Here is a 21,748-nt window from a genome sequence, read left to right as displayed (position 1 = left end):
AGATAACTAAAACTTTATATTTAAATGGATTGTATTTTTAGAAATGTATATTTATTTGATTTTATAAACTGCTACCTCCAGATATTTCTATATGTAATTGGATATGCATATAATTATTTATGCTTGTGTTACATAATTACACATCTGTATCTTTGACTGAAATAAGAATAGTCCTCTTGTTTACAACATGGGGTTGAATAAGGTCAAACTCTATCAACAGGCTGTGGAATTATTTTTTCTATTCATTTGCTGTTGATCAGTTTAGACAGTTATCTCTAGGAAACTTTCCAGCCTCGCTCTTTACAGATGGTTCAGCTGACTTTGCCTTCACATGAATGCACCTGCACTTTTCTCACCATGATAAGAAATGTGAGCTTTACTTTAAAAACCTAATTCCCAAATTGAAAAAATGTAAATATAAATATAAATATAAATGCAAATATATTGACAGTATAACTATATGGATTTTGAGATAGCCTATATATATATATATATATATATATATATATATATACATATATGGTTGCTGACTACCACACTTTCCCTAATTTGTTCCAATATGGCATGACATAGAGTACATTCGATCTGGAATAATCCGTATCAATTGCTGATATTGGCAGGAAACTTAATGGTTGCCTAATACTTGCTGAAGGACTTCCAGTCTCAAACTGATATAAATAGTTAGAAGCGAACTGCATTTATCCTGGACTGCTCCAACATGATTTGGTTTGTGGCTTTTCTATCCTGCATTGGTAAGCTTTTCAAGAAATACATCACCATTTTCAACAACACTAGACTTTTTAAGTGCTGTTGTTGATTTAAAAAAACAAAACAAAAAAACAAACAAACAGTAATTTTACCATTGCACACTCTGTTTATGTTCACATGTACACCAAAGGGCTGATTTGTGCTGAGGCACCCTTCAACCATAACGTGCACAATGAGAGGGTCATAGGAGGCCACGATGCTAAACCCAACACCTGGAGATGGCAGGTAAAACCTACAAACACACACACAGTGATTCTCTACTGTTGCAGTATTGGAATTGACTTGATTAAAATCATGTTCTGCATTTGAGGTACTCAAGTGCTTTTGTTTATAATGCTGCTGTGGAATTTTCTTATTACTTATTGAACAAATTCATTGAATATCGCTGATCTTCTCGTCCTAATCATACAGAATGATCTCTGCAATAACACGAAATCCTCCACCTGTGTGTATTTGGTCTCTGTTTTCTCTCAGATCTCTCTCCAGATGGACTCATACAATGACGGATCATACTACCACCTCTGTGGAGGAACTCTTATTGATAGTTTCTTCATCATGACTGCAGCTCACTGTATCCTCAGGTAGGGGCTGCGAGTGGTTCTTGTTGGCATCAGTATTCACCTATCACTTGTACATTTTCACATGCATTTGTGATTATTGTAAGTAATATTGTGTTTTTGTTTCATATGTCCCTGTCAGCATGGAAGCTAGTCAGTACCGTGTGGTGGTGGGTGAGTATAACCTGTATGAGTATGACGGCAGTGAGCAGTTCATCCGTGTGGAGAAGATTACTGTCCATCCTCAGTGGACTGGCGACCTTGCCAAAGGGTAAAGCTACAGCAATTGCATTTGCCCTAGGGAATAGTATCACAAGTGGGGACAACAACTGGGAGCAAATACTGTATTACCACTCTCCCTCACAAGTGGATGGGATGGTCAATTTTAAAAGTGCTTCGTCAGCCACAGGGCTATCACATATTAATTACACTTGCACTTAAGCTTTTTTTTTCACACCCAGGAGTTTGCTGCTACATGATACAATTATATGTTTTTATGTTTCTCTTAGGAATGACATTGCTATCATGAAACTGGCTAATCCTGTGTATGACAATGGCTACGTGGCTGTTGCTGACCTTCCCGCCCCTCAGCAGATGCTGCCTCATGATTTCATCTGCTACATCACCGGCTGGGGCCTTATGGACTGTGAGTAGACACACACACGCACACACACACACACACACACACACACACACACACACACACACACACCCACACACGTTCAATAAAGAAATTCCTACTCTCTCTCTCTTCACAGACTCAGGGAGTGTCCCTGCCGTCCTCCAGGTGGCTCCCATCAATGTGGTGGAGCATTCGGTCTGCTCCCGGCCGGAATGGTGGGGCAGCATTGCTCTGAGATCCATGGTGTGTGCTGGAGGGGATGGGATCATTTCAGGTTGCCAGGTACAGTATACAAACGCACGCATCTGCCTCATGCAAGGCAGTGTCGTCATGAAACCAGTTTGTCTCAACTCAATCAGATATTATCATTCTCGCAACAATACCAACGTTACTAGGAATTATCATTGCCACGGTAACACCCGGCAGATAACTGGCTAAGGTGTATAAAAGAGGCTGAGTGAGAGGTAACATCCTACTTCTCACTGCATGGTTCTTAAACCCACTACTTGTGTCTGCTCTTATTGCTACCCGTCTCAGGGCGACTCTGGAGGTCCCCTGAGCTGCTACACTGACGGAGCTTGGAGAGTCCACGGTGTCGTCAGTTATGGTCCATCTGGCATGTGCAACCAAGTGACTAAACCCACCGTCTTCACCAGGGTCTCCTTCTTCCTGGAATGGATCTTTTCAGTAAGCCTCCTCTATAGCCTCTATGATGTGATTCAGAATATGTCTCCATATTTCAGTTGCCTGACTTTTCTTTCTTTCTTTGTATGCTTTCCTCAGGTCACACAGGGTTATTAGATGACACAGTGTTTTGCCCAAACCATCAAATGGAACCTGTGAAATAAAATTCATCTGCCTTTAAGTCATTTGTGTTTGATATGCAGTAGGTGTTTGGTTGTAGTTCTTAATTCAGCCAAAGGGTGGCGAAAGTGCCTCATGTTTACACTTGGCACTCAGACTTTGATGCATTTCTTGGAGCTCCTGTACTTTCTCACAGTCTTTATTTTCTAATTGGATGCATTTTTCTTTTGTACTTTGCTTACAACCAGCACATCTGCAAACAGGGCCACAGTTAAAGGGGTCACAAAAGTAGGAAGGTTTACAATCTGACCTTTCTAGTTCCAAGTCCAAGAGGATGGAAAATTCTTGGGATTGGACCTCCATTAGCTAAAAAGGCTGAAGTAACATGGAGGTAAATCTTTTTTTTTTGATGTATCAAAGAAAGCTAAAAAAAAAATCTTGAAACATCCACTGAAAAGAACCAAATTTTCTTAATTGTGACCAAATGTGAGCTATGTGCAGTCACAGGCCCGACATTTCCTCCTTGTCTGGAATCTCGGGGCCATATGTTTGTGGTGGTAGTCAGGAGGCTACAGCATGACATCACAAGAAGTGGGTGTTTTTCTCTTAACCATGGAGACCAGAAACCACAGATGAATTCCAGTGGTTTGCACAAAAAAAACACATAAAGAATGCCATTTCAGTGCATATGCTGTGAACTGTATATCGCCTTTAATGGTATAGAAAGACGACAATAAAATGTACATAAGATGGTAAAAAAAGCAACTGTATGGGCACATTTGCTTGTCCTCTGCCTCTAAATCTAAATGGCATGAATGCATCAGAGGTTTATTATGTGGCATTAAGTTGATTCCCCATTCACATTAATAATTTTATGACCTGTAAGATTTATCTTGCGAGTCTTTGGAAGAGCCTGACCCTTAGGTAGGGAACCACAACGCAAAACAACACACTGTACAAAGCAGCTAAAACTAGCTCCACCTCAATCATCTACGACAGTGAAATGCTTATTCTTATTCATTATGCATTACATCAGTAACACTAATAATTCATCCATCTATTCTATCCATTCACCGCTTATCCTTGTAGGGTTGTGGGGGCAAACAACCACTTGCGCACACATTCACACCTATGGGCACTTTAGAATCGCCAATTAACCAAATGTGCATGTCTTTGGCCGGCGGGAGGAAGCCGGAGCACCCGGAGAGAACCCACGCAGGCGCAGGGAGAACATGCAAACTCCGCACAGGAAGGCCCAAGGCCCACGGTTCGAACCCAGAACCTTCTCGCTGTGACGCAACAGTGCCAACCACTGCACCACCATGCCACCCCTAACACTAATAACATCATATAATAATAATAATGATGATAAACCAGTCTCAGGGAAAACTTTACGGTAACTTTCGATGGAGGATCTGAATACTTCTTCCACCGCTGCATATAACAAAAAACAGCATATGACAAACAACAGAGTCAAGCATTTAGAAAATGTTTTTTTTTTTATTATTATTTGGAGGGACAGGCTGTCAAAATGGCTTAGATGAAAGAAACTGTTTTTGAACAGCAGGTTAAAGTGTGAATATGTAAAAAATAAAGCAGCTTTGTTTGCTCTGCAGGACCATTCAAGCAGAAATATGTACAACACAAAAGGCAAAAAGTAAGACACGTTCTTTGAAAATAAAATTAAAAAAAGCTGTACTGTAATACATTACATTGATAAAACACTCACTGTTGCCATTTCTTCATGAGAATTGATGTTTTGTACAAGAGAAACAAATGTTTGCTTGCAAAAATCAGTGCCCTCTTCATGGCATAAGAACATGTATTGGATGGATTTGAAAGTAATCAAAAAGGCAAAAAGCGAATAATACATTTCCAATGTGCACTCTGCACTTTTCAAAGTATACAATTAATTAGAACAAGTTTTAACAAACAGGACCTGCATGCATAATTTCTAAAGGGTCCAGAAAGGCTGTTGAAACAGTTGTAGAAAGGGTGAGATATGTACATCAACTCTCTAGTGTCCCTCAACACAGGTGACAGCACAATCACCTTTGAAAGGTCTTGTCCTGTAATTAATGAGGCAACTCTTCGATTTGCAGGGTTTTGCGTGTGCGATAAAAATTGTATAATATATGCAGTTTTTATCCACAAATCCCTTTACATGTGTAATTTATAACATGTTGTAACCCAAGTCACAGACTTCCAAAAAATTCAGAGTACAATCAAATTGATCTGTTTCAATTTACTCAGTTTTAGTGGCATTTCGCTAAGATATCTAACCATAAGACTGCCTATGAAAAATACTTCAGAATGCTAGAGAGCAATAACCTTCATAAGTATACATTTCTCTATAATTCATATATTACAAAGGTTGTCCCGGATTGAAAATTACTCATTTTGATTTCTTAATAAAATATTCAATTTGTCAGTGATTAGAATTCTTTTGTCAACCTACATAAATTAGTTACAAAATATTAGTGTAATTTTCTATGGTTACATTATAGGCAGCAATACAATAGACCCATAATTTAGTTTCAGTGATTAGGGAGATTCCACAGTTTTCAGTCCCAAAGCTTAAATGGAAGCACTGTGCACACACCATTGGCAGGCATGGCTCCCCTGATAAGCAGGCACATCCAGTAAACTTCACAACAGCCCATTTTTATTGCCAAAAAGTCTTAAATTAAATAACTAATGAAATAATGACATAATAACTTACTAAAAAAAAAAAAAGTTAAATGTATAAGAGAATAGATATTAAATACTTTCTGATGGACTTGTGGTCCCATTTCCCATACCAATGCCTAAACGTGATATGGAAAAAAGGAAGGAAGATTGCACTGTCTGGTGAAAATAACCACAGTGCTTCTTGAGTGAAAGTAGGCTTTATCAGAAATAAATAAAAATTAAAATCATAAAAGGAAATAATTTAAAACAAAGGTAATAAAGATAATACAGCTACAGATTTTAATGGTATGAGCCATTATTTCTAGATACCCAGCTCATAAATAAGAAACTCCATAATTTAGCGTTGAACTGTTGAATCGACCCCACACAACCAAAACAATGCCTATTCATACATAACTATTTTCACAGATAAAGTGCTGACCGAGGAGCTTTTAGAGGGATTTTCTTTTTTGTACCATATAAGACCCTTGGGAGAGATCTTGAGGAGAAAGAGTCCACTAGCTTCAGGATACAACACAGGGAGGACCCCCACCTACTCAAGTCACCTGGGTGTAAAGCCCACAGGGAGGACATGAACAGGACTATGTTGTGATTTGACTCGGGGTTTCATATGAAGGCCATCACAGCAATGGTCACCATACATTGCCTCCAAAAGCTAGAAAGCTAGAAAAAAATCCCTGAGGTGCACATTCAGCTGTGTTGAGATACCCAACCTGGCCCCATTAAAAAGTTGATTTCCTGTTTAGCATATGGTTGGTGATATTAGTTTGGTTAAAAGAGCTTTCTTAGGAATTGAGAGCCATCATTGGTTTTCTATGGGCCTGGTCAAATTGATCTCTATTCAGTATCTTTTCACTTTTAACACTAGCTGCCATCTCACACAGCATTAATCCCAAATTGCTTTGCTAACATTTTGAAGGCAAGTCTGGAATTTAAACATTTATTAGGCAAGAGGGAAATCACAGCTTCCTCTAAAATCAAACATGTTGACATTGACATCTTATGTGCATGATCAGTCCACTCCCAACCCCCCCCCCCCTTTTTTTTCCCCCACTTGCACTGTCCAAAGATTTTCACGTTTTGTCAAACTTTCACAGACTCCATCACAGACAATTTCATGGCTTCCTCCAACAGCTGATTGTCTGTAAATGTGGCAGGGGGTTCGGGGACGGACTCTGAAAGGCCAATCAGTGACTCCAGGAGGCAGGTCCCGGGGTCATTAGCCGCAGGGAAGCTGGGGTAACTAGGCAACTGAAACTGAAAAAAGTTGTCCATGTGTTCGTACTCCTTGAGGGAGTTGTAGAGCGAGCTGGACCCCAAGCAGGGGAAACCGTCAAAGAACTCCAGGTCCGACTCCGAGGAGAGGCTCAGGTCCATGTTGTAGCTCGCCGAGCGATCGATGGTAGGGGAGGGTGTGTGTGGCACGCTACTGCTATGGAATAGGGCATTTCCCTGGTTGGCGTTCTCATCCAAAAGTTCTGAAATGGCTGTTGCTCGATTGTCTGTGTGATCGTCTGCAGAGTCCAACAGTGCGGCGTCTATATTGTCATTCTCGTCGGCAAAGTCCACCATGCTAAAGCTACTAAACGTCTCTGTAGATGGCTGCTGTTGCTCTTGCCGTTGATCCTGGCAGCAAGTGTCTTTACTGTTCTTATCCCCACCGTCCCTGCTACTTCTCGAGCAGTTCTCTGTTTCGCTGAAGCTGAGGATACGGCTCAGCCCTTTCTCGTCCACATCCAGCTGGGTTCGGTGCTCACACGGGCTCTCGCCTGCCTCAGAGTCCTCACTCTGACCCGAGGAGTCTGATAAGTCCGTCATGTCGCTGCTGCAACTGTTCTCTCCAGCTGCTGCCAGTTCTGAGCTAAAGGGGAAGGAGGGCGCCGCCGGTACGGAGGCAGAGGCCGCCGTTGTGTTCACCTCCTCCTCCTCCTCTGTGCTCGACTGCTCCTCCAGCCTCTTCTCCAGCTCCAGCTTCATGATAGTGTGGATGTAATGCGTCTGTACCCTGGTGGAGTTGAACTCGATGCGACCCTCTGTGTTTCCGCAGCCGTCCTTGGTGCAGCCACATGGAAAAGAGGAATGATCCATCTGTAAGAAGGAGAAGAAACAGTCAAATTGATTGTCATATACATGTAACATAAACCCCCAGCTGTATTGTGTTTGGGTGTTGTTTTTATCCGACCTCTAAATCCACCTGAGCATATAGTTTTAGGGGATTTTCAGCTCTCACCTGACATTTGATGCCGGCGAGGCTGCAGCTACACGTCTCTGGCTCGCAGAAGCCCTGGCAGTCGCAGCCGCAGTTCTCCCTGGAGATCCTCAGCTCATGCAGCTGCCTCTTCTCCTCCTTGTCGATCTTCTTCACACCGGCAGCTTTGAGCAGCGCGTAGCGGCGTTTCGACGGGTAAGGCTGGAGGAAAGAGCCTTCGTCGAGGTTGGCCCCGCTAATGTCGATGTCCTGCTCGGGGATGTCGTCCACCGTCAGCTGCTCCGCCTCCTCACTCTCCTGGGTTCCGTTCTTGGTCAGCTAGAGAGAACAACGGGAGCGTGTTTAATTGTCACACTGGATAACGCCATGATTTTAGAACTTCACGGGTGTCTGAGCAACTTTGCTTACCTTTAATTTGAGAGCTTCCAGCTTCTCCTCCCTGAGTCTGTTGAGGAATTTTTCCCGGCGTAGAAGCCGCTGCTCCACAGCAAACTCCGCAAGCGTGTATGTGCGGAGCGCGCTGTGGCGCTGCATCATGCCCAGAGTGCATCCTCCGCGACTGGGAACACTGGTGAAGCCTTGGCACCGAGGGAAGAAGAACACCGTCACCTGGTCAAAGGTCACATTGCCCCGCCGTGGTCTCTTGGCTTTCTTAAGGATGGATGTTGCTGTGGATGGAGAAAGCACAGACTTAGAATACTTTTTTTTTTTAAAAAAGAGAATTGACTGTCACTGCAATAACTACTGCTATGTGCCACTAGATGGCAGAATGCCCCATCACTTGAATTCCTCTCATGTGTGCAAACCCTGCTGAACAGACTGTAAAAGGACACCCCTCTGATTCATTGCCCTAGTCCTCAACCAAGCCTTATCATGTACCCAATTAAACAACACTGCTAACAGGAGTCCAGCACACTTACATCCTGTAAAGTGAAATCTAAACTTGCAAGAATCCTTCCAGCTTTGTTTCTTGTCCTACTGTGTGACACACACACACACACACACACACACACACACACACACACACACACACACACACACACACACACACACACACACACACACACACACACACACACACACACAAAAAAAAAAAAAAAAACACCCAGCCCAGGAATTTCCCTTTGGTGGCCAGCACAGTGGAGGAAGCAGAACTGCCAGGATCACAAACCAAGGAGAGTAAAAGGCTTGAGGCTTCCGGATGGGGTGGAGGATGGAGGGTGGAGGGTGGAGGGTGGAAGCAGAGCTCTCAGGACAGGAATAAAAACAGCCCACCCTGTACTCCCTGACCAGCTGACAATCCCCACAAAAAAGGACCAGTAAAGTCACAATAGAGTCAAAGGTCCTTTCTCTGTTAAAAACATTCAGGACCAACAGCAGCCAGCCATCTTTCTATACCCAGACAAATACAATAAAACCATATGGGAATCAAAGTGGAACCATATGTGGGAACAAGCCCAACAATTATTTAAGCTTTATTATAAATTCCACTTCCTCAGCCCGGGAATATTCACCACGACTTTTGAGCCTCACTTACAGACAAGCAACTTTTTCCTCTGCTTAAGCCGCCAGAGCCAATGTTTTTTTTTTTCTTTTAATGTGTGTGTGAGCAGAAAAAGGATGATAATACTCAACATGTGTTGAGAATTACCTTTATTATGAGGTGGGAAACTGCCTGTAGATTCCTATTTTCTCAGCCAAGGAGCTTTTTCTTGTGACCCACACCGAACAACACGCCTCGAAACGTGACAGAAGTCAAACGGGGAAAATCCGAGTGCTCAGTGTGATAATAGGAGCTCTGGGGAAGAAAAGCTCACAACAGCCTCACTGTGTCTCTAATCCGCCGCTAGGGGTGACGCAGATGAAATAAACTGCCAGGTTCGGCTTCACATCCATCAAATCCAGTCAGCCTTATGACACCTGCAGAAGACAAATGACACCTTCTCCCACTGCCTCTAAATGGGATAGCCTTGCTGGCCCTTTTTTTTTTTTTACCCCATCGGTTTACAATGGCAAACAACTTTCCATCCAACACAAACACTAGACTATAATAGTCTAACCCAATCTACTCTTCTAGATGTGTCTGCGTGCCTTCTTTTCTTGATTGACCTACCTCCCTTTTTTTTTTTTTATATCCCTTCACTCAGCCTTTTTCAGCACCTGTGCTGGGTGCATGCCCGGGCTTCAGACAAGGCTCTGTGTGTTCCCAGCCTTGGCAACCTGCCACGCTTCTCTTCTTGGCACCCTGCCCCACCATCCTGGAAACCTCACAACTGTTTGCCCTTCTCCCCCTACACTACAATCCCTCTCCGACCCACGACCAGTCCCCCAAAGGCCAGCAGACGCACCCGGGTCCAGACAGAAACACACACCCCCGCCCCCCCTGAAGGTGCTCAACCCACACATCTCTCAAAGACAGGTGAGGCTCTGTCTGTCTGCAAGGCTCTGGGAAGAAGGTGGAGATGGAGCCAAGGTGAGCAGCCACTGCATAATGCGATTAGCCATTTTGCAGCTTTAGGGCATGAAATCAAAAGGGGTATTCATTGCAGAAGTCTGAAATCATTTCTGTCAAGTGTTTCATGGGCTGCCAGCTGCCTAAATTCCTTAATCCACCCCCCCCCACACCACCAATTTTTATGGGTTTGTTATCAGAGCCTCCGTGGAGCAGTAAAGACAAGGCGAGAGAACACATTAAGTATGTACCATCAGCTCTTTCTATGATTTATTGTTGTTGGAAGAGGACACTTACTGTTGAAATTTGTTGCTGGGGAGCTGGGGTTGCTGGGAGTGGAATCCAGGGTGTCCGAGTAGCAGCTCTCCCCCTCCGAGTCCCAGCCTGAGCAGGCAGAGGAGAGGGAGGAGGGTGAGGGTGAGGAGTAGCATGGGTCCTCATCCACCTCCTCAAACTTCCTCTTGAGAAGCCCACTCATGGCGCTAGTGCGAGCAATCTGCAGGAGGGAGCAGAGGGAGGGGTTATTAGTAAATCATCCATACTTAATTTAACATCTTTGATCACGGAGGAGTCCGATTTTTATCTTCGGAGCAAAAATAAATTAACATCGTCTGTAAGTTGCACGGAAGCTATTGTGCGCACACAGGCTTTCTGCGAATGCTATTGGCACACATGCGAGTCCTGTGCTTGGCCATGTGAGACCGCATGCATCCCAGCCTCTTGCTGCACTCAGCTGAGAGTGGGAGTTCGCCATGGCACAGGAAGCAATCAATCAGGCCTATTCACACAAGTCAACAATTACTGGACCCTACACCCTCTTTTCCAAATCCCATCAGCTCAGCAAACGCATTGATTAGATAAAGGACCGAGCAAAAGGTGACCCGATCATCCAGCCGTGGACTTTTCATTTCAATCCTTCCCTTAAGGCAGCCGTCAGCAGCAGGCCAAAGCGGGGGCGAATTAGCCGCTTGTCCCCGTTTAACGCGCTCACATGGTCCTCATAGTGAACATGTACAGCTATGCATAGTCAAGATGTTTTGCAATGCAACTCCTGAATGCATTCTTTCAGAGCAGAGGGGCTGCTGGTTCAGCGGTAAAAACAATCAATCCCTTGAGAGAGACAGACAGGAAGACAGAGAGAGACAGATGAAAAAGATGATCACCGGTTAAAGCTCTTGAGGAGAGGGAATGCCAGTTACCCTCTAATGTTGTGTGTGTATAATATAATATGTCTGTGAAACCTCCTCCATGCACGAGCCCTGTTGATATCTTTAAATCTTATTTTCGACGAGGGATAATACCCCTCAAAACTCAACTAAATCAGCCTCCCGTCTCCTCCATTTGTTCCAGGAAGAGAGAAAAAGAAAAAAGAAAAAAGAAAGAGCAGAAACCACTGACATGAAAAATTAACATGTTGGATGGGAAGGAAGGTTTACTGGTGTTGTGTTTTATGGTTATGGGACATAAATGCATCACTTTGCTCTGACGAATAACAGGCAACTCTCTTTTGCGACTTCTGGGAAACGCGAGGCGACTACAAGACAAGACAGGTCATCATCGCTGTCTGTGGCCGAGCTCCTGCTAACTTAAACAAGGAGGGATGGAGGGGTGGAGGGAGGAAGGAAGTGAGGGGAAGGGGAAGACATGACTGGGCTCTACTCCAGCTTAGAAACTCCCTACAATGATGTGGAATGGGAAAGGAGGGTTTTACTTCACCCGTAAAGAGATCATTTCACCATCAAACTGTTTACTGTCTTCAGATTCTCAGCCAAATCACTTGCAGCTGCTGCAGTTTGAGCGGGTTATATATGCACTTCAATTTTTGGTTATTTTTAGCCGTGTTTGTTCAAATATTTGCATGGTAATACCTATAATTTTGTCAAAATTGCTCACTGTCAAAGATCATTTTTGCACGCCGTTTCTTTTTTGGCTTCATAGATTTTTTTGGGGGGGATAATTGCAGAGTTAGGATCTTTAAATTTGCATTAGACCAAGTTAAATTTAAGACCCAACTATGTCAATTACTAAACTGTCAACTAAATTCATCAAAGACTGAATAGGTCAGAGATCCGCCAATGATTTTAGAGGAACTTCATGTGTGACCTGCATGCTTCGTTTGCCTTATCAGGGTGTTATGCAAGTGTCAGCACTCAGAGAGGAGGAGGAGAGGAAAAAAAAAAAAGCAAGTAAGCAAGGAGGGGGGGGGGTCATTTTCTACATGCAACAGGGAGCAATTATGCAAAACCAGTCCTCCCTTTGACAAGGATAAAGGAGAAGTCAGAATCAAGGGCAAGAGGCTGACACCTTTGTACAGGCGGTGGGGGCAGCTATGCAGCTGTATAGGGAGTTATTGTTATTGCTGCAGTCAGATATTGTTGTCCCCAGTGCACGTATGATGAATGAATCACCTTGCAATAGGTCAAGCTGGCTCATACTGTCTCTGCAACAAACAAAAAGGCTTCCTCCGCACTGTGGCCACCTCAGTGCTTCCGTGTGTTTTACATTACCCGGCCGATGAGAAAAAGCAGTCGCTTAATTCCCATCCATCAGCTTACTCGAGCAGGAAATAATCTCCAAATGCCTTTCACAGCTACTAATATTATCAGATCATTGGATTTGCCTTGAAACTGTTTAGAAACACCTGGGTGCAGCATCTGTTGCTTTCGTATTCACTTATCAGACAACATGTGTGCTCCGAACACCACAGCACAGCATATATATATATATATATATATATATTTATAAATATATCTCTGTGCGCGAGAAAAGGGGAGCACACATGGGTTCACCTTACATTTTTGCCATCACTCCCACCCCCAATTCCTTGTGAAAAAAAATGAAAACAAAGCTGTGAGGCATCCTCAAGGGAGTGCATAGCGCCAGCTAAGCAAAGTCTTTTTAATTAAAAGCTGCAGTGAGGCAGAAGGGGAGGAGAGGGAGAGGGGTGGGGGGCAGTGGTGTCAGAACTGGGTCATTGTCTCTTGACTGCAGTCTACCTGACACATTGATTTGTTAATCCTGTTCAACGGGCAGAAACAATGGCGAGAGGTTAATCCTGGCAAGGGGACGGCTTGTAGTCAATCTGGAGCTTCTCAGCCGGCTCAGCCGCTTCACCCACAGAACAAGGCCAAGAGAGCAGGGCGAGCGGATGGAACAAGGGACCGAGGCTAAAAAGACAACAATCGTGCAATGACTCATTTGCAAAAGGGTGGAGGGGAAGGAGGAAAAAAAGATAAAAGAGAAGAATTCAGAGCTGGCTCCTCAAGAAAGCGCTGCCCGTGAATGTCTGCTCTAAAAGGAGAATGGATGTGATCGGACAGCCGAGCCAGAGATGGAGCACAGCATGTTTTCAACGCGCACTAAATTATGCATTACTGTCATTCCATCAACCGCACACAGGCAGCAGATAAGGAACGCATCCGCTGAGGTGCTCCCCAGCCAGTTGTCACAGAGTTGGGAAGATAAATCTGGAGTGAGGAGATTTGTCACCAGAAGCACTACACAGCTCGAGTCAGATGCATAACTATGTCAGTCGAATAACATTATCTTGATACATGCAGCTACAGGCTGTTAATATGACTTCAGAATCCCAATTCATTTCTATTTTATCTGCAGACAGCTTAAGGAATCTTAAACTATTTGAACAGGATGTAGAAAAAGGCAGCTTTAATCAATCACTTATTAAGACCATTTTGCAAAATAAGATGCAATAAAAAATTTATAGTGTGACATTACTCTACTTCTTCACTTAATATAACTGCTCAAAGGGATTTTTTGATCCCTAACTTCATCTCTAGGTCAGTTTGACGAAACACATTTATTATATAAGAGCAAGAAAAAAAACAGAAAACCCAAAATTGTTCATAAATCCAAGAAAAATCTAAAAAATCTACCAAAATAAAATGCATCCGTGCATTTAAAGAGACATCAACCAGGAGCCAGTTTGAACTGCCCTTCTCTGCCCCCTCAGCCCAACAGGACAAGTCACAGTTGACTTTGCCCCCTTGCTCTGCCCCTTAGCAGCTGATAACAGTGAGGGTGGGAGCGACAAGTTGCACTAATCTCAGCCAGCCGAGAGCATTTACATGGCACACTGACAACCAAGTGCAGTGTCTGAATGACTGACTGAGTTGAGTGCTCATAAAATGTGATAATGATGAGCCTGGGAGTCTGTTTGTGTGTGTGGGAGCGTGTCTGGGCAGGCCCCCCCCCCCTACACTCCTCCTCCAGGCTTCAAGGTATCACACCTCTCACTTCCAGCTCTGTCACTGAGAAGACGGAGGTAATTGATCGGAGCCATCAAGGTGACAGTGAGCTGGATTCCGGCTCCTGCACAGCTGGGGAAACACTGGCTGGTTTCTTAAGCTCAGCTGTTCCTCAGAAGCGCTCCACCTGCTGGAACAAAGCAGGGAGAGCTCCTGTTTTCTCCTCTATGAGCCTGTTGTTCTCGCTGAAGCCCAAAGCTGGCTGAGACTGTGCCACAGAAACATTCTGTTCCTCTGCCTCGACCCGTGCACACACTGATTCCAAAAAGGAGAGGTAGTGGGAAGACGGAGGGAGAATCGTACAAAACAAATAAATAATGTCATGTCTCCAAGCCACAGGAATTCCATTCTGGCAGCAGCACTCTCGCTGTAATAGCGGGAGAAGAACACAGGCTCTATCTAACCCAGATGTGTTTTCTACTGCTAACCACTGGAAAGTCCTGCTCTCAGCAGAGCGAGCTACCTTTCTTTGCCCCACCTGACACGGTATTAGCTTGCACGTGGACCTCACATGCCCTCAGCTGTCATTAATCTGTTATGCAGGCCAAACTTGAATGGCCAGGTGATGCCTGCAGGAGTCAGACTGCACTCTTTCTGATCTAGGTTACTTTCCTTCTCCTGTTAACCAAAAACAAAGCCAAAAAACTAAGCCTAGCAGTCTAGTAGTCACTATGCAGAAATATTTGCATGGATCAGAAACTGTGCAGTGCGTAAAAACAACAAAGTTAAGGGAATCTCAGAGAAAAATTCCTTTGCATTACACTGTGCTAGCAACAAACATGCAGCTTTGGGTGTGTGTGTGTGTGTGTGTGGAGGAAGGGAGGAGGTGGTTTTAGGTTCAGGGGTCACGCTCCAGTCTGGGACACTTGCAGTATGGAATGCTGGGAGAGGACAAAGCAGATGGGAGCTCTCCCTTGCTGTGTGTGTGTGTGTGTGTGTGTGTGTGTGTGTGTGTGTGTGTGGGACACCGCCGGCAGAGTCCCTGCAACACCCCTCTCCCCTCCCCTCCCCTTCCCTGTCTCCGAGCACAAAAGTGTGGGGGCCATCCTGCGTGACCAAAATGAGGCAGGCACAGACAACCTTGTCTGAACCCAGCACTACAACTACTGCTGCTGCTGCCTCCCCCAGCTGGGGAGACAGATACTAAGAGTGTGTGTGTGTGTGTGTGTGAGCTTCCTGAGGTTGTGAAATATACACTGCAGTGCACAGGAAGTGGCCATCCAGATTATCTATGCTGTGTCTAACAGCTGCAGGCACCACAAGGTTAGACGAGTGCAGGATCATATGATGGAGAGGAGGGAGTTAGGGGGGTGTATGGATGGTGTTTGTCATGGTTGAAATTACTCCAAATATTGCACATGAGCTTTTGGTGCCTTGATGTCATTTAAGTTCGTTTTCATGCAGGGGGCAACAAACTGGTTAGTTATTATTATTATTTTTCCCTGGGGGCTGGGGTGTAAAATGGAAAATGATGTTATATAAGCAGAGATAAAGATTTAATTTGATTTTTTAACATCACTGCACCTTCCTTGGAAATGCATACCACATGAAACAGACAGCATCAAGTGCTATATTCCTTTCCTGTAAACAAAGGATCATTCAGCTCTCTGTAGCCTATTTCCAGAAAACATGATTCCAAAAATGATCCGGGTGAGGTCGCGCGAGAGACGATTAAATTGATTCAGTCGCTTTATCAAAAGCAGATACGGTCTGGCTCTATAAAATAAAAGCCTCAGACAACAGTGTCATACCTGGAAAAACGCACGCATGACAGCTTCTTCTGTCTATCACATCAACACAAACTTCTGGTCATTAATGCGTCACCGTGACTGATTATGATAAGTGAATATATACATGTGCTGTTGAGGGGAAATTGTTCAAACAATGAAGGAGCTCACCTGGCTCGCAGCCCAAAGTGTGAACGGTTAGACAATCAATCATCAATCAAAAATCAATGATTAAATCTGGCCGAAGGTGCAGGTCCCGAGGCCAGCCAGTGCTCTCTCCCCGCTGACCCGATCACTCCTCGTGATTAATGCTAATTGTAATGACAGCAGCCCTGTCAGCTGTGTGCTCAGATGTAGTGCCTTCAGGAGTCGCTCTAGTTACAAGAGGCGCACCAGCACCGCTGAGGTGAACAAGAACAACTCCACACGGGCTGAATACACAAAGCCGACCTCATCAACAGTTCACATAAATGAATCCACAGCCGAAAACACGGGCGAAATGCAAAGCGAGACACTCCCGACGTGAGCTGCGAAGTTACTACCAACATGAATAATCAGCGATCGATATACGAATCAATAAGTGAATCAAGCGGATTGTTGGAATCTCGCCTAAATCAACAAATTATTCTAATTCTTCGCCGTTATCAGATTGTGATCACCTGTGCTTGAACTACACACGAAGCCAGTTAGTCTAAACTCACTTGAACGAGCAGCCGACCGTGTCAATATTTATACAATGAACCGTCAAGTTAAAAGGAACGCGACTAAATGTAAAGTGTGCTCTCAAAGAAAATCCGTCCACTAAACCACGAGAATTCATCTCTGACGGGATTTCCTCACACCGCTACACAAATACTCCATTTAAATGACTCCGATACAGAGGAAAGAACATTCAAACTATTTGGTTTCCCTCCTCCGTTGAGGTTAAACACATAAATTACGGTGTTCAATAACCCAACAGCGAACTCCCGATTCTGCTTGTACTCACCACCAATTCAAGTATCCGATCACCATTAGTGACAAAATAGCGTTGGATAAACAGCCGATGGGGTAACGGTGGAAGTAATCCAAATGGCACAAATAAATACAGCGCTTATCCCCGCATATACACGGCTCTCGGTGCTATTGTCTGTGTGTCTCGCTGCCGCACGGGGCTCCGTACCAGCTGAAGCGCTTCCCTTGTCTGTAGCAGACTGCCGAGAAGCGCAGCCTTTTTCGTCAGTGGAAAACTCCCTCCTGGCGTCTGGTCTGACGCAGGCGGTGACACAGGGAGGCTGCCCACGCCGCTTCCTGCCCGTCCTCCTATGTTACTGTACCCGTACTACCTGCATCAGATATTACATATGCTTAGCCGTTGTATTAATAGCCTACTAGATAAAATGTCACATAAAAAAAAATTAATATGTACTCACCATTGAGCTACTGAGGGGTGAGGGTGAGCCTCTGGTGGTGAGTTTGTGAAAATATTTTGATGCTATAGATTGATAGATGGATAGATAGATAGATAGATAGATAGATAGATAGATAGATAGATAGAAAAAACCTTATTAATCCCAACTACAAATTGCAATCAGTCTCCTATAGAATAATAAAAAACATTAGAAACAAGTAAAAACTAGGACCATATATATGTGCACACACACACACACACACACACACACACACATATAATATACACAATACAATATTCTGATACTCTGTAATATTCATAAGAATCTAATTTCTGTTGTATTCTACTGTCGCTTGTACTGAACTGACAATAAGAGCCAACAGTGAAACTCAGATCACAGTCATCCCTGAAACATCTCCCATCTTCACATAATAATAACAATTCTTGAATGCAATTTCGTCCTAACTTGCTGGGAACTTCTATGAGCCACTTGTATGGATCCCCAGATTATTATCTATGTGAGCAAAGTGAAGAGCTCTATCACCACTGGACGAACAACATCTTCACTAATAATGACGTGGGAGGTGCTGTAATGATGTGTGGTGTGGCTTATTTCCAGTCAAAGGAAAACACTGACTAAGCTCTATGAAATTATGACTCACTTTCTTTTTCATGGAACACAAAAGTGAACTATGGTTTCAGAGGAAACAACTGTCTTTACCATAAAGAAATAATCATAAATACATTCTTAAAAACAAAACATCACTTAATTCCAACCACTGGGGAATACCATGAGATACGGCTGAAAGGTCCAGAAAAGCCAGTAAATGGACTCGGAGTCATGACTTCTCTTTTTAGCTGCCATTTAGGACACTGAAGTTATGTCCTCTGGATTTTAGCAACTTTATGGGAATTTAACCTAAATATTTACACATGGTGGATGTTGTCTTTCTTGTATTTTTAGACTCAGTGTCCTTAAAGGAATAGTTCATAATTTTGGGAAATAAGCTCATTTGGTTGGCTGAGAGTTCCATGAGGTGATTGATGCCGCTCTCATATCTTTACATGAAATATAAGGTGCCACCTCCAAGGCTCATTATTTGATACTTTATAATAAAAACAAATAAATAAACAAATGTAAAAATGACATCTGATATTTTCTGGGGGTTATGTGCTGGACTGTTTCTTGGCTTGGAGCAGCTGCCGGGTAACCACAGGAGACTCTGCTCCAAAATGTAGAACCGCTGCTTTGAGTTTGACTACTTTTACAGCAACAAAAACAACTACATGAACGATTCCTGACAGCACAAAGACGGCTTTGAAACAGCATTTATACCTTTACTTTGAAAATACAAAATCTTTATATTTCCGATTCATTTCCATTCGTGTCCTTATACAAACTGTGCAATGTGACAATTTAAATATGAGGAAGTTGGGTTTTTAAATAGTTCAATTACTGGAAGGAATTTCCATGAAAGGCCTGTGCCATCAATATAAAACTAGAAGAAATATAACTGAGCGACTGACTCATACAATATGAAAAATTGAGACTTTACTTTGTTGTGAGTTAAGACAGACTTTGACATATGACCGTAGCATCTGTCAAAGTCGTGAAATGACTGTTCAAAGGTCAACAATGATTTTCCACCCTGAAGTTTATTAGTGATTTCTCATCAGCTCTCTAATGACAAAATTCCACAGTGTTGTAATCACTGATAGGATCGGTCTGCAACACCTCTTCTCCAGAAGCAGTTTCACACGCGCGCGCACACACACACACACACACCCCCACACACACACTCACACACACACACACCCTTCCCTCCTCTGCTGAATTCCTCTCAGGTATTTACAAGTGTAGCTGCCCACGGCGCGCGCACTGAGATGCTTTGCTTTCACTCTCAGCTGGACCTGAAGACTGAGGCAAAGTGTTCTGCCAATGTCAATACAGGTGCTTGACTAACATATTTGGGGAGAGGTCTCTTAAAGCTGTGTACATAGAGCTATGCTAATTGTCTCCCGCTAATAGAGGGGCCTTTTCTCACTAGCCTGTTGAGCCTGGGGGCCCCCATTTAGGGCGTCAGCCACGGAGCCAAAACAAGGCCATCAAGCTGAATGACAGCAGCAACAGTTCCATTATTGGCCTTATTGGGTCCACTGTGTTTCTGTTTTCAAATTAAGACATGGTTCCCCAGTTCATAAGCAATACATCATGAAAATTACACGACACAGTATCCAAGAGTGTTTGCTTGATTTTAGTTATTTACTTTGAAGGTGGTAGTTTCACTTCAGAGTGCAACAGTGAATGACTTTGTGATAATGATGATGTTAGATAACACTGATCATGGCCTTAGCCTTTACATTTTTGTTATAGGAAATGGAAGGAGTGGAAGATGTTGAAGAGCAGTGAATCCCAACCTGGGGATCAACACTAAGGGGTGGTCACAAGACTATTAACGGGATGAGAAGTTTTCTCTAATTTCAGTGCATTCAATCTGAAATACTGGACACTTTTATCACTTTAAGTATCTAAAGTTCTTCAAAATAAAACAAGCCGGGAAAGACAGCCCACTCTAGTTAAACTGCACATGAATAATCAATTAGCTTAAAGCCAGGGCAAGGCAGTAAAATAAAAGATTAGGTAAATATATAAATGAGCAAGTAAATAAACACTCAATGGTGCTATCTGCACGTGGGATCTTATCTCTGATAAGACGACACACGTTGTAATAGCGATACTGGCTGGGGTTTTGTTTTTGTTTTTCTTGTGTCTAACATAGTAGGTGAGGGTGTGTGACGCGGTAATGCTCCAGTACGAGCCCGGGAGTCTGTATGTCCAGACTGACTCCACCCAATTAGCTTCCCTGTCGCCCTGGAACTCTTCAAGACACAACAATGAACCATCCACGGCCCGAGGAAGAAAACCAACAGTCACATGAGCAGCAGCAGTCACAGCCATTACTGAAGAATTCTGCTCTCTACACACACACACACACACACACACTCACACACACACACACACACACACACACACACACACACACTCACACACACACACACACACACACACACACACACACACACACACACACTCACACACACACACACACACACACACACACACACTCACACACACACACACACACACACACACACACACACACTCACACACACACACACACACACACACACACACACACAAAAAATCACCAACATTAACAATTAGCCCTCTGTTTGACAAGTCCCAGAGAGCCTGGAGACATTCTTGCTCTGCCACTTCTGTGATACGGTTCAGAGTAAAGCGCCTAATTATAGCAGCAGCGTTGGCAAACATCGGATCACTGACACAGGTTCAACAATGTCGTTTTGACTGACACACATTATGTAACATTCGAATCTGGGTGACTTAAAAACTAGCCGTGAGTTTTGTTTTTTTTTTCTTTTTGGTCTTTGATGAAGTGTCCTTCGTGAAGTTCTCTTGAGATAAACAGGAAATGTCTTTGTGGTGGAACTCATACTTTTTATGTTGCCCTTTGAAGTCCCATGTCAGACTCATCAGTTCCCTTTTTGATAAACAAGGAAAAGTTCCAGGGAACACAGCGACTCACACATGTCAACCTCTCTTCCAAGTAAAAGCTGTGTAAGAAAGAGCTGTGTGTGTGTCTGTGTTTGTGTGTGTGTGTGTGTGTAGGATGGGGGGATGGTAGTCCTAGTGCCAAAGCCACTGTGAATCAGGCCTGAATACATTAAGGCCACTCTCTTTAAAAGTGTGCCAAAGAGTTCATGGTGGAAGACGCCCCTCCATGAGCACAATAATGGGCTTCAATGCTTTCCATCTGCGGAGGGAGAAAGGCCTGTGACTGCACGTGCTGCGTAGAGTGGGCTCAACAATGTATCAATTTATGGCTAAACTACTCCTGAGGTGAAAGACTTAGGCTGTGGAGTGAAAAGCCAAAGTCATCAATAAATATATATGATTGGAAAAAGCATTCGCAGGGCGAGAACGTCAGCTGCAATTTAAGCTCGTCTAGAAAAAGCCCTGGAAATAAGCGAAGTATAAATTCACAACATTAGCGTTAGCAGAAGTTTGAGACGTTGTCCCCCGGAGGGGCGACAGACCAGATGAGACAGTCTGATGTTGTTGTTGTTGTGGTGGTGGTGTTGGTGGTGGTGGTCAGAGCGGAGCAGACGGGCACAACGGGGCTCAGGGGGAGCTGATTGATGGCTCCAGCTGTCCCAGAGGAGAGGAACACAGGCAGACAG

General features: G+C 43.8%; 2 protein-coding genes across 3 annotated transcripts; one reads left to right on the top strand and one right to left on the bottom strand.

The window, feature by feature from the left end:
- Positions 1-718: 718 nt before the first annotated feature.
- On the top strand, positions 719-2,900 carry LOC130161390 (chymotrypsin-like elastase family member 2A). The gene is made up of 8 exons (XM_056364657.1): positions 719-752; positions 899-993; positions 1,243-1,349; positions 1,468-1,596; positions 1,835-1,971; positions 2,084-2,229; positions 2,485-2,634; positions 2,731-2,900. The coding sequence occupies exons 1-8, from the start codon at positions 719-721 to the stop codon at positions 2,746-2,748; spliced, it is 816 nt and encodes a 271-aa protein (XP_056220632.1). The 3' UTR covers positions 2,749-2,900.
- A 1,331-nt stretch (positions 2,901-4,231) lies between these two features.
- Positions 4,232-17,302, bottom strand: csrnp1b (cysteine-serine-rich nuclear protein 1b). Of its 2 annotated transcripts, XM_056364340.1 has the most exons (5): positions 17,084-17,302; positions 10,401-10,599; positions 8,060-8,319; positions 7,673-7,969; positions 4,232-7,530 (listed from the first exon to the last, which is right to left on the bottom strand). In XM_056364340.1, exons 2-5 carry the CDS (start codon positions 10,579-10,581, stop codon positions 6,526-6,528), a joined length of 1,743 nt encoding a protein of 580 aa, XP_056220315.1. In that variant the 5' UTR covers positions 10,582-10,599; positions 17,084-17,302; the 3' UTR covers positions 4,232-6,525. The 2 variants fall into 2 exon arrangements, with proteins under 2 accessions (XP_056220315.1, XP_056220316.1); XM_056364341.1 differs by lacking the exons at positions 10,401-10,599; positions 17,084-17,302 and adding an exon at positions 9,303-10,393.
- Between the last annotated feature and the right edge of the window lie 4,446 nt (positions 17,303-21,748).

The sequence above is a fragment of the Seriola aureovittata genome, chromosome 20 (genome assembly GCF_021018895.1).
Source record: "Seriola aureovittata isolate HTS-2021-v1 ecotype China chromosome 20, ASM2101889v1, whole genome shotgun sequence".
NCBI classification, from domain to species: domain Eukaryota; kingdom Metazoa; phylum Chordata; class Actinopteri; order Carangiformes; family Carangidae; genus Seriola; species Seriola aureovittata.
This window is presented reverse-complemented; position numbering and strand designations above follow the sequence as displayed.